Genomic DNA, 13,232 nt, shown 5'->3' on the forward strand with positions numbered 1-13,232 from the left:
ACATACATACATCAATCATTATGTTGTACACCTAAAATTAATACAATGTTATATGAAAATTACAACTCAAAAAAGATTCTATCTCCATCTCTTCATCCTACCATCTGAAAACCCGCTAGACACTAGACGCATAAAGTCTTTACAGATAAAATCCCAGGAGCCAATTTACATGGGCACTCTAGAAGCAAAATATCCTGCATGGGTGGAAGTTCTAAAGGCTCCTCTCACTAAATCTTTCAGAGCTTCCACCTCTTATAAATAATACATAGTCAGGCTTACCAAACAGGAAAGCAAGAGTAGACTTTCAAGCAGTGTAGAAGTTTCCATGGATGGAATTGTAAGCTACAGTAGCGCTAGAAGGAATCCATCCTTAAAATAGTTGACAAGCCCAGTGAAAGCTATCCACAGAGGCTTGCTCCTCAAAGTGTGGTTCAGGGGCCAGCAGCATCAGCAAAGCTTAGAAGCCTATAAGAAAATGCAGAAGCTCAATCTCCACCCCTACCGAATTTCAACGAGATCCTCAGGTGATGCATAAGCACAGTAACATTTGAGAAATTGGATACTGTAACCCTGTCACCTAAATCAGATGTGGACTCCGGTGAGAGCTCTGGTCAACAGGCCATTACGGCAGGTTGATGTGAGTTGTGCACTGAAACATCACCCTTTCTAGAAGAAAATGGTGGACTTAGTGCTTCCTGGGGGTTCTGACTAGGACTCTAATTTTTCATCGTTTGTGGCACGCCTTTGCTGCTTGTTGACTATGAGCAGAGCGGCAAGGTGATGATGGCTGAAAACCACAGCCTGGGATTAAGGGCTTCCTTGCTGGGGCACAGGGACCAGCTGAATCATATCGAGACACCTCCACCCCCAGCCTCAGTAAGAGTTTAACACAGGTGACGGCCTGCGAACGTGAACATCAAGGGATGCCTTGGAGGGAGAGGGCTCAAAGAGCAGCAGTTAAAGTATGTGTGTGCAGAAACAGAAGGGAGGAGTGGCAGCCAGGAAGCCCAAAGCGGGATGGTGGGACGGGGGGACATTTACACACAGATTTTGATGCACAAGGTAAGTTTTCCGGCACTAGAATTCAAAACACCTTCTTTTTTCTTTCTGCAGCTTTCTGGCAACTGCTGGTCCCTCCAGTGTATTCCTGGGCCTGGGCAGACACTCCCATCTTGCCACTGCCTGAGGCCACAGACATTTTTCATATCCCAGCCCACTGGGAATTTGTCAGCTGCCTGAAGAAACACCATCCCAGTGAAAAACTACCAATCTTGATCTGGATAATTGCATGTGACCTAATGCCAACCCTAAACCTATGCTAAGAAATGTTTTATCCGATCAGGCCACAGGAATGCCATCCCACACCCCCCAAACAGGCCCCAGAAGCCAGGGTCACCCTCTGGGAGAACATAATCCACAGAGAGCCAGGGTTTGAATCAGCCTCACTGCCTCAGAGTTCCATTTGGAAAGAGGCACAAATGATCTGCTGTGTGAGACCCATTGTTAAAGCTCCTAAAGGAATGCGGGGTGGAGGGTGTCTGGTAAATGACCAATGAGGGCTGAACGGGAATACAAGGGGCCCAGGGGGGCATCATGATTATGTGCACCCTACAGCTGGTGTGGTGGTTGTGGAGGGAGACACGGGGTATCCCATCAATCGGCCAAGAGAGAAGATTGTCTGTCTTCACACCCAAACCATCTCCCCCGTGTTCTTCACACTCCTCAATCCATAAGATCCGCCCTGTGACCCACCCCTCCAACAGGTGTCCCCACCCTGCATCCCGGCCAATGACTTCCATCATCCTGCTACTCTTACCTTGTTCCCTAGGAAGATCCCGCCTTCCTGCTTCCTTCCCCATAACTCCAAAACACCCCGCTGTGCTACAGAACATCTGCTTCATCATAGACAACTGTTTCCTTATGCAATCCAATTTTATTACCCCACTCTTTTTTTAGTTAATTTATTTTTTAATTGAAGTAGAGTTGATTTACAATACTGTGTTAGTTTCAGGTGTGCAGCATAGTGATTCGTTTTGGGTTTTGTTTTTGTTTGCAGATTATATTCCATTGTAGGTTATTACAAGATATTGAGTATGATTTCCTGTACTATACAGTAAATCCTTATTGCTTTTCTAGTTTATGTATAGTAATCTGTATCTGTTAATCCCACATTCCTAATTTGTCCCTCTCTCCACCCCACTTTTTTTCTTCTTTCTGACCTTAACAGGCATTTGGCTTTTTTCAGTGGCTCTTTCGCTTCCCAGAAGCCCAGGAATTCCTCACTTTGCCAGTCCTCTGGTACACTGAGGTAGTGGATACCGCTGGTGTGTTTTCCCATCCTAACCATCTCTAATCTAAGAACTATCCTGTCCGCACCTATAAGAGTGCGTGCCAGCAGCCTTGCTTGTCCCACACCATGGATATAGCTGGTTATGGGAATGGCTACCTGACCCAGGCTGGGCATTTGGAATTGGATCCAAGGACACCAAGGGGTCTCTGTTTGCTCTAACTGAAGACGTGTGAAGGCGGAAACTCTGAGGAAACGCGTGCTTGTAATAGCAGAGAAATCTGGTATGGCTGGATGCATGGATGGATGGATGGATGCAAGGATGGATGGGAAGATGATAGATAGATAGATAGATAGATAGAGATAGAGCCCTAGCGGAAATGGTGAAAGAGTGCCCTCCTTGGCCACAGGCAATTTATCAGCTCCTGGTTCTGGGTCCTCATGATACACAACTCTACTGGTTTTGAACTGCTCTTATATCCTTATACAAACAAAAACAAAAACTTCTTTCGAACAAGGGAGTCTCTATTCCTGGCTATGGAAAATTGTTCATTTTGAGCAAATCCTTGCTATCACTTAATAATCTTCTCATTCATGCCTTACTGAAGCCCTCCCACAAATGTCACATTGTCTTCTTTACTTTCTTAACCTCAGAGTCACTACGTTAATAGCCCAAACTGACCTGCTTGGTTACCACACACTAAATTGAATTGTTATATATTCTGGGGGTATGAAGTATTACTATAAAGTAACATGAATGACTTAGATGTCCAAATGATTGTTATTCCCACCAAAATAATCATGCTGGGAGACAGTATACGTATTCCCACAATGTGGCCACTATCCTGGCCATTTCTGGAATGTCTCTTCAAACCTTCCCCACTGACAGTAAATCCATGTCTCTGAAAGTTAGACGTGATTTTTAGAAAGAGCTACAGTCGTGCTGTAATCAGGGAAAGTGGATAAAATGAGGGATTGAATATTTTAATCATAAAGCTTTTGTTAAACACTGTTTCACCCAGCAGAATCCTAATTGAAATAAGCATATCTTCCATAATTGGCATAAGTATATGACAATTCTAAAAGATAACATTCATTTGAAGACATAAGTTCTATTACATTTATTAAACACAAATCATGTTCTTTGTCATCATCAAATCTTTCTGTCCTCTTCATCTAGAGGAGCAGCAATCAAAGATTTATAAAGCCCACTAGGTTGGAGAAGAAGGATTTGATAAATGTTTGTTATTGATGTTTAGGTTACTCAATTATTATCTAATAGAAATGAGACCCATAAAGAAGACGCCATTCAGGTAGGTTAAAATATACATGAAGGCAAAAGATTACAGACCAACCTGATGACCTGAATCGTGGCCATAAATTAAACGTCACGCGCTTAAAATATGTGAGTTGCTGATGTAGAATTGAAGCATCACACCGATGATATTCCCACCCTAGTCACAGCCCTGAGCTCTGGGGATAGATAATGCACTTTTCTTTAAGTCACAAGTTTCTTCCTGTTATGAGGGGTAAGCAATAGCTACTTTTTCTCAAGCCTTCACAGAGGCATCGAGAAACTGCTAAGTAAGGTATATAAATGTCAAGTTTTAGCCAATAGGTCACGCAGTGAGCTAGATCTCAGAAACCTTTCTAAGGCAAGCCTTGCAACCCACTTCTCCGTGCAAATTTCAGCTAGTGTGATCAAAGATAATGAGTCAGCCAGTAGGGTGTTTTAAAAACACTAAAGCTGCTTCAGGGTTTTCTTCCTGAGCTTCACTTTTGTAACTGAAACTACACTTGTACTCTGAGACAAGACATGGTTCCTGGGCATGAATTACACACATGACTCCAAGATTGAGTAGTTTTAGGTTAAAAGAACGCACCTCAGTAATGATCACTGAAGCATGCTTGCCTGAAAATACAGGATCCCAGAATCCCGTTACAGTTAATCCAAATTTGTTGTTTATACTAGAAATCTGAAGTGTTGGATAGACCTTAAAATAGACAGACAACTGGCTGGGGCCTGAAAATGACCTTTTGATGGAAACATGTTTATTCTGATGATCTCAGAATAGTATCTGTAGAGTAAAACATAACTGGATTTCCGCCCTGGTGGTGGGGTACATACCAGTCGTTTTCCCTGAGTGGCGATCGCTGTGCACTAAGGTTCTGTTAGGTAAGGAAAAGAGCGTGAGCTTTGAAGTCATAAAGATTTGAGTATCTGTTCTACTACTTCTCTGCTACCTGTGGGACTGGCTGGGTTATTCCATTTTTCTGAAGCCAGTTTCCTTAGCTAAAACGTGGAGCTGATACTTAGCTATGTCACAGGGTTGCTATAAAGGTGAAATGTGATAGCGTGTATAAATATGCAGGACTGGATTCGCGTGAAAGTTCACTTCCTTCTAAGCCCTCTTGCCTACGCTCTTGCATCCAACACCCAGCACTGCCCTGCAAGGAGGCTGCAGAATCCCCGACACCAGCCTGAGGCTGGACTGACATTCACGACTTCCCTTTCACAAACTGCTTTTACGAAGATATTGGGAAGCAAGGTTCGCACAATACTCCCAAGGAAGCGCTCAGGATTTCATCAACAGCTCTTCAAAAACACTCTAGTTGATTCTGGTGTGTGTGTGTGTGTGTGCGTGTGTGTGTGTGTGTGTGTGCGTGCGTGTGTGTGTGTGTGTGTTTTAAACATTTGGAAATCATAGCTTCTATCCAACTTTCCATTTATATTTTTTATCACTTCGCCTAGTTTTTTGATTTATGACTTCATGTCAAAAGAAGTGACTTTTAGGGAATTCATGCATCAAGTCCATAAATATTTAGTAAGCACCTACTATATACCAGGCCCCGTATCTGGCACTGAGAGTGCAAAAATCAAATAAACATAGTTTCTGTTTTCAGTGCTGTTACAGCACGAGGAAGGATGCACAGTTTACTACACCATAGTAAGTCCTGTAATAGACGGGTGCCCAAGGCGCCACCATTTACATGGCACTTTAAAGTCCAAAAGCACTTTCACAGTTTCAGCCTCACATGAACCCTATGAGCTAGGCGTTACCGTTACTAATCATTTCCAGGTCAGATATAAGGAAGCCAAGCGGAAGGAGGGGAAGTAAGCTGACCAGGATCACACTGATAATAACCATGATTCTGTGTCTCAAATCTCAGCTGGCTGTGTTCTCCTCACCATTGTCCCTCAGTGTCCATGTCAGAATACACTCCGAACACGCCCCCTATCAAGCTTGCAAATGCTTTACAAATGCCACCTAAATTGTGTCTCCCGGGAAGCATTCAGACACAGGAAGCTCTCATTCTCTGGCCTTGGCCCAGCACCCTAACCTCCCTTCTTTCCCCGAGGACCCTACGGCTGAGTGTTTTCTGATGATGCTGGGTTGTTTCAGGCCTTGGTGTTTTTCCTGTACTCTTTCCTCTCCCCAAACACTCCTCCTCCATCTTCCTGTTCCTCCTCTTGCCTGGAGATAGTATAGGTTTCACCTCCTCCAGGAAGCCCTTCCTGATTACCCTCCCCCAAGCCATTTCCTACAGCTGAGCCTTCTAAGTTCTCCCCCAGGCCCAGGACTGGGCACAAGTCATAGCTCAGACTTGGTGGCACTGCAGTCACTGGTTTATTTGCCTGTCTTCCCCCCACTGTTCCTTTAGGGATGTCTTTACAGCCTCTGTGTTTAGCCCACAAGCTGTTTGTTAACTGAATGAATGAAGAAAAAATCAAGATATGCTCCCTCACCTAGTGTACCACCTGCAGTGGCTGGAGCTCAAAATAAATCCACAGCTTTGCCAGCACTCTCAGAGCTACTATTGGACTACTGATGCCAACTAGAGCTTCCCCAGTTTAGGTATAATTCGCTCTTCAGGCATCCTCTGAAAACAAGAACAAGAGTCATTACCACCATCACCAGTCATTTTTTGAGCATAAACATGGCAAACAACAATGGCTTAGACCACTACACATGCTGCTGTCTCCGGCCAGCTTTCCGGCCTTTCTGCTTTCATTCTTACTCCCCAAATTGCAGAGCACATCTGCTCATCTCTGTACACCCAGAGCCTAGAACAGTGACTGACACATGGCAGGCCTCACCTCGATAAATACTAGTTGAATGAATGAATGAAACTGCCCCGGCTCACCTCTTCCTAAGTGACCTTATTGGCACTAAGTGAAGATTTCACCCTCCAGGCCACAGCTGGCTTGAGTTTGGGTGGGTATCGGATCAAGACAGACAATGTCTCTGTGACCTCTGTGTGACCTATGACCTATGGCTTCAAACAGTGGATCTTCTCTAGGGAATTTGCACTGAAAAACATGAAGAAAGTTGTCCAGGTAAAATACGGACAAGAGCCAAGAGGAAGCGAAGGTAAGCTGTGGTGGGGAGGTAGGAGCTATGAGGTAGGGTTTGTGTAAGTCGATGGACGAGGAAGCACCCACAAAACAGACTCTCACCAGGAGCATCTGTTCAGATTAGGAAGCAGAGAGGCAAAGAGAAGCTGAGAGTTGGGGAGGCCGTGCCATCCCTGAGGAAGCGCTAGAAGAGAAAGAGGAACTGGTCCGTAGGGCCGCCTCCGTTCCTGACAGCTCTCTGGTCTCAGCTCCAGGTCAAGTGCAGCCTGACTTAACAGGCATGTCCTTACCTAACATGTGAAGATGATTTTTAGTGTTTCAGCCTCTGCTGCAGGATAACAGGTGATGTTGAGTTTTAAAATGTCTTAACCTCGGGTACAGGATCATCTTGGCTTATATGGTGACTTTGTGAGCATTAGATAAAGGCACCCCTTCTGGGATGAAGCCTGACCAGTGGGCAGCTCCTAGCTGGATGGGAAGCCCACAGCCTTTGCACAAAGAAAAAGGTTCCCTTCTTGGAGGAGGTGGGGGCATGCAGGTCCACCCCAGACTGTATAGCTTGGCCAGGGCAGGGCACAGGCTGCATTTGAGCCCCCCTTGTCTGCTCTGCCCAGACTGCCCTGCCTTTCCTGGCAGGATGGTTTTACTCTCCCGTGAGAAGGCAGAGACAGAAAGTACACCCAGAGCCAAATGGTATTTTTTTGGTAAAAAAAAAAACAAAACAAAAAACACTCTGAGTTATGTGAATGGAAAGTGAGCCAGCATCCATTGTTCCTGCCTAGGGCTGCTCCAGCCCCGCTGTGATCGGGGACCAAGAGTTCCCTTGGGACCTCCCCACCCTGGCACAGCACGTCATTATGCTTTGGATAACAAAGGCTGAGCCTGCAAACACCAACTGGAGTAGTTAGAACCTAGAGGGCAGTGGGAGGCACTCTGGGAGCACCAGCAAGGTGTGGACAGCAAGGACTTCCCCCAGTGGGACAGGTGACCATCAACTGCAGAACCTGTCTTGGACAGCAACACCTCGTGGCAGTGGCCACGTAGTAGCAGGTATGGATGGAGAGAACATCTAGGTTGACTAGATTCTCACTCCACCAGGCACTGAACACACCAGCGATGAAAGACTCAAGACAAAGATACTGGATTTGCCATTACCTACACACCTATGTATACTAGGGCAAAGGGATGCCGGAGGGATGAATCAGGGTACCAAAAGAGATGAGACTGTGTCTGGACACCAAGCTGATGAAGTGGCCCATCTGCTCATACCTCCCTTTTTAAGGTGGCTCAAATGTTTTCTGTTCTGTGCAGCCCTACATGCAAGACTAAGAGTCATAGCTTGAAGACAGCAAACGCCTCTTGGTACTCCTACAGCCCGATGGGTCCAGCACAGCACCTGGTACACAGTAGGTCCACAGTCAGTACTTGATGAGAGCTTACAATAGGAGTAAATCCTGGACTGTGTCCTAAGGCTCTTTACTTACTAAACATTGGGCTTATCAGAAAAGACCATCAGAACCCGCTGAATATATTAAAGTTCTCAATGCAGAAGAAGAGTGACCTGAAAATTAAGAGAACACCTGTCCACGTATCATGAAAACCTTGCTTTGGGATTTTATTTTTTTTAATGGATAAAACACCACTTTATTTACAAAGAAATACTAGATTTTAAAAATCCAGAACTTCTGTTGAATTCCAGAAGAGTGAATTCAAAACCATAAAGCAATGGTTTTCTAAGCTCAATAACAGGGCTGATGTATCAATTCCAATTTTACTTCAGTTATATTTTTAAAGTGTACTTATTTGAAAATATATGGCTTTCTTCACATTTTGTATGGATTTTAAAATTTAAAACTAGAGATTTTGCTGACAAAGCACATGCATTTTTATCATGTGAAAAATTAACTATTCAAATCACAAGTTAAATAAAAGCCATTGAAGCCTGAGATGCTTTTCTTGACAAAAATCCAATAATAAAGTACAAACAGAAAGTGGATTCTCTTGTGATATCTCCACAGCACCAATACAGTGCAAGTACAGAGCTGGTCTTTTAAAAATATTTTTTTGTATTGGATTGTCTCTTATTGGCATAATAGGCAAAAACTTCGAGTTTCATAGTTTTTATTATTCTTTTACGGACAGAAGGGCAGAAAGGAAGCAGTGCTGGGATGTGGGGTGACAGATGGGGATGGCCGTTTGTTCTGGAGTGAGGCTCTTCTCTGACAACCCTTGGTGAACACTTTGCAGTATTCTCCTCCCTCTCCTCCTCTGCCCCCTCCCAGCCACACACCACTGCAAAGTTCCCTCCCCCCTCAACACTCTCCCAAAGACTCCCACCAGGTAATTAACTCATTATTAGAAATTAACCCTTGGGAAGGACTTACTGGCAACTAGCTGAAATCAAAAAAAGGGAGTGAGAAAAGCCACTTGGGAGGTGGGAGCAGCAGAGGAGAATACCAGTAGGGATGTGAGAAGGTACCAAACCAAAGCCTTCAGCCTTACACTTGCCCAGACCAACCCTGGTCACAATATCACAATACATACGGCAGCAAGTCATGCTGATATATAGGCCATAGCACGGTGGTTCCCAAACCTTGCCACACATTAGAATCACCTGATGCCAATTAAATCAGAATCTCTGGGGCTGGGACGTAGCCATGAATTGTTTTGCTGTGATTTTGGTGGTGGTGGTTTTTTTTAACTCGCCAAGGGACTCCTATGCGTAACCAACTTCGCAAACCAGTGGCAGAGAGTAATGCTTCTCAAACGTTAATGTTCCTATAACAACCTGGGGATCTTGTGAAATGCAGACTGGGATTAAGCAGGTCTGGGGTAGGGAGGGTCCAAGATTCTGAGATGATGCCGGGGCTGCTGGTCTGGGGCTGGCTCTGGCCAGGCCACATATGATCTCGCTTTGGATACTGCCCACTTGTGCGCCCAGAACTTCTGGGGAGGGCCTAGAAACTGGGCTACCCTATGGTCAAGGAGTGTTTTCACAAGAGGTTGTAACCTTCCTATTGTGTCTCTAAGACAATTCTGTTATCAGCCCGGTCATCTGGCTGATTCTCCATCCATCCAGCCTGGCTGCAGAGGCTGCAGGATTCTAGGGAAATACTGTGTGTCAGTGAGGGACCAACTCATTCGTTTTCTCTCTGACTCCTAAGAAATGCAGGAAGTTCCTCATCATGTTTAGCCTGCTCTTAAAGAAATCCAAGGCTCAGTTCTGAAGATAAAATACACTCACGTAGAAGTTCACTCTTTCACACATGGGTCAGCATCCTGGGGTGCAGGGGACAACTCAGCTGAAAGTTGTCACTTCCTAATATCCTTTAAAAGTACACAGAAGGCATAGAGTTCTTGGAGGTAAAATAATTTTATAAATTGAAGTTCACAGTTCACATGAGGGGCACTTTGCACATACACATTTAAAAGGTTTTTACTGCCCCTTTTCTACGTGTAGGCCTTGATTTCCATCTATGAAAATGAAAAATGGTGATACACGCTATGCTTATTTTGTCTACCGTCACCAACTGGACACATTTGCAGTTGCCTCTTTAGAGTCACCTGAATGGTTAATCTTTGTTAAAAAAAAAAAAAATCAATCAAGATTATCCAGGGGTCAAGTTCAGTCTGGCCAAGACATAAAAACCAGGAGGAAAAATACATTCAACTCAATACTTTCCACAATATGAATCTGGCAGAAGATTCTTCACAAACATCCCATAACCTACATCCCACTACCTGTATTTAACAATTCCAACCGGCTTTAACCAAAGTGATCTGCGAAGTCAGATCAACAATACGTTTGATGTTTTTCTACATATACACGTTGTGCGGCAAAAGCGATATTACAAAAGTAAGAGGGGACTTCCCTGGTGGTCCAGGGGTAAAGAATCCGCCTTACAACGCAGGGGACGCAGGTTCTTCCCTGGTCAGGGAACTAAGATGCCACATGCCGCGGGGCAACTAAGCCCGCGTGCCACAACTAGAGAGAGAAAAAACCCCCGCACACCACAGCTAGAGAGAAGCCCGGCCACCACAAGGAAGAGCCGGCGCTCGCAACTGAGACCCGACGCAGCCTAAAATACATAAGTAATAAATAAATAAATTTTTAAAAAATAAGGAAAAGATTTTTTAAAAAAGGAATAAGAAAGAGGGCTTTGATGGAAAACAGAGCTGGCTTGCCGGTGGAGTGGAGTCAGAGACATGGAAATGTGCCTTTTTTTGAAGGGGAAACTAGGCTTCAGGCAGGAGTGAGGTCGCCTGGGCGCTTCAAGGCCTGGCCCCCCGAGCACAGAGCCTGAGGCAGTAGTGGTGGAGGGTAGGGTGTAAGCTCTGCACCATTACAAGGGCCTGTCGCTGCTACTGGTAGCTTTGATGTTAGCTTCAGTCCCAGCTTCCCAGCTCTCACGCATCCTCCGGAGATGGCAAATCAGAAAACGATCTGCAGAAACTTAACAAGCCTGGTGGACTTTTAAAAACGGTTCTACAGTTCTTAAGAGAATGCTTTGTTTAAAAGCATTTTTAAATCATTAATTATTTAATCCCCCCATAACCTCCCCATGTGGTAGTTCCACACTCTCCTTCCTACTTTAAACACCGAGATGTGAGAGACAAGGTTAAGCGATTTGCCCCCCCCCCGTTACGCAGCTCCGCGCTGGCAGCACCGGCCCTCAGCCTGGATCTGGCCGTCCGGTGCCCCGAGCAGTCGCCGGAGCCGGGGGTGCACACGGGGCAGAGGAGAACCCGCGGGCAGGTGCTACCGCAGAGGGGCTGGCTCCAGCCTTGGTCAAACAGTGAAGGATCACGGCCAAACTCTCACCACCACCTGCGTGGGGTTTTATAGGGAGGAAGAACTCATACTCCGGGTCCTCAGACCAGCAAACCCCCAAGGAAGGCTTTGTTTCAGAAGCAGGAGCGGTTGGGAGGGTGTTCAAGACTCGCACTGGCCCAACCCCCCACCCCCACCGGGAGAGGACCGCACCCTTCCGAGGGGCCAAAGTCGCGCTGAAGACCGAGGGAAGGCTCCTCTTCCCGCTGCACAAGCCTAAGAACCAGAGCAGCCGGGGCTCCCCGGCGCCGCAGAGCCGCACGGCCGCGTGGGAGCGCTCCGCATCCCGCCGGGTGCGTCTCGCCCGGGAGAAACGCGCGCCCACCCGGCGCCCCAGCCGGGGCGGAGCATCTCCCGCCGAGGGTACCGAGCCGCCGGCCACCAAGGAGGATAGCGTCAGCAGGGTGGGGGAGTGCAGCTTCTCCCAGCCCCGACACCCCCCCCCCTCCCAGCCCCTCCTCCACTCCAGCCGCCAGCCGGCTGGGCCATTGCCCGCTGACGCCCCGGGCTGGCCGGGTCCCCATCGCAGCCACCTGCCCGCGCCGGCCCTACCCCCGGCCCCCAGCGCCCGAGCTGCCCTTACCTGAGCCGGAGATGTGGACCCGGAGCGGGCGGCCCCGACTCGAGCACGACGACAGGTCGCTCTGCGAGCGGCCGCGGGGGCTCGGGTCCCCGGGCAGCCGGCGCAGGGCAGGCGCTGGCGGCCGGGCGGGCGCCTCGGGCTCGGGGACCTCGGCCGCCGCCTGCCCGGCCGGCTCTCCCGGGGGCTCCGCGGGGCTCCTGCCCGCCTCGGCCATCGGCTCCTGGCGGCCCGGAGCGTGGGGTGGGGCCGGCGCCGAGGACCGCGCTGCCCGGCGCGCGGCTACCCCGAGGCAGCGACGAGGGCGGGGAGGCTGGACGCCGGGCGCCGAGAAGCTGGTGGGGAGGGCGGGAGGAGGAAGAGGACAGAAAAGTTTGCACAGGAAGGAGCCGCCTACAGCCGGCTCTCGCTCCCGCCGGCGAAAGCCGCAGGGTTCGGAGCTGGGCCGCCCTCTGTGCCCGCGAACCTGCCCGCTGCTCCACCCCCAGGGCCTGGGCACGGCCTTTGGCAGGATGGCAGCCATAGGGTCCCCTCTGGTCGTCACCCAGGTAGCAGGCCTCAGATTAGTGGAGCTTGGGGCTTCAGGAGCTGGGATGCAAGGTCAAGGTTAACAATACTATTTTTCATTAGGGGTGGGGGACACGCGGTGGGCGGGGGTTTTGAGGAAGGCCATGTACACACGCTTGAGCGCCCTGTGATGGAACCGAAATGATCATACCTAGTTTAAGGATGCGAAACTCGAAACTGCAACGCCAAAGGGCACTGGACTTGCTGGTGCGTTCGTGACCCATCCTGGAGACCCTTAAGTCAAGGCCAGTGACCTTCGCCTCTCACCCTTTACCCTCGAAGCCCTCTCTGCCTCCAACCTTTGCCCACATTCCTGAGTTTCTGTCTGCTGGGTAGACTCATAGGTCATGTTTAAAAGGTCAGGCTTCCAAAGAACGGAATAAATTAACACAGATTGGAAGTCTCAGTCAAAGCTTTCTAGTGGAAAGACTGGTCTCTCAGCTGCTGTTGATTGGAAATCAGTGCGTTACCACCATGCCTTGTATGATTGCTGATTCAGCTGGTGATTTCACAACCTAAGCTTTATCAGTTTCACGATTAGGCCCCTAAGTTGTGACTTGCCCAGACTCACACTCAGGAGTCACCACTACTGAAAGCTCATGGCAGGGGA

At 47.9% G+C, this 13,232-nt stretch overlaps 1 protein-coding gene across 5 annotated transcripts in view; it reads right to left on the reverse strand.

Annotated features, from left to right (window-relative positions):
* Positions 1 to 12,438, reverse strand: part of PHACTR2 (phosphatase and actin regulator 2) — a 264,651-nt gene extending 252,213 nt beyond the window's left edge. Inside the window, exon 1 of one of the 5 annotated variants that reach the window (XM_057527662.1) lies at positions 12,059 to 12,438. In XM_057527662.1, the coding sequence (XP_057383645.1) occupies positions 12,059 to 12,272 (214 nt within the window). In that variant the 5' untranslated portion in view covers positions 12,273 to 12,438. The remainder of the gene's footprint in view (positions 1 to 12,058) is intronic. The other 4 variants (XM_057527666.1, XM_057527663.1, XM_057527664.1 and 1 more) reach the window with 4 other exon arrangements.
* Positions 12,439 to 13,232: the final 794 nt, after the last annotated feature.

The sequence above is a fragment of the Balaenoptera acutorostrata genome, chromosome 14 (assembly GCF_949987535.1).
Source record: "Balaenoptera acutorostrata chromosome 14, mBalAcu1.1, whole genome shotgun sequence".
In the NCBI taxonomy this organism is placed as follows: domain Eukaryota; kingdom Metazoa; phylum Chordata; class Mammalia; order Artiodactyla; family Balaenopteridae; genus Balaenoptera; species Balaenoptera acutorostrata.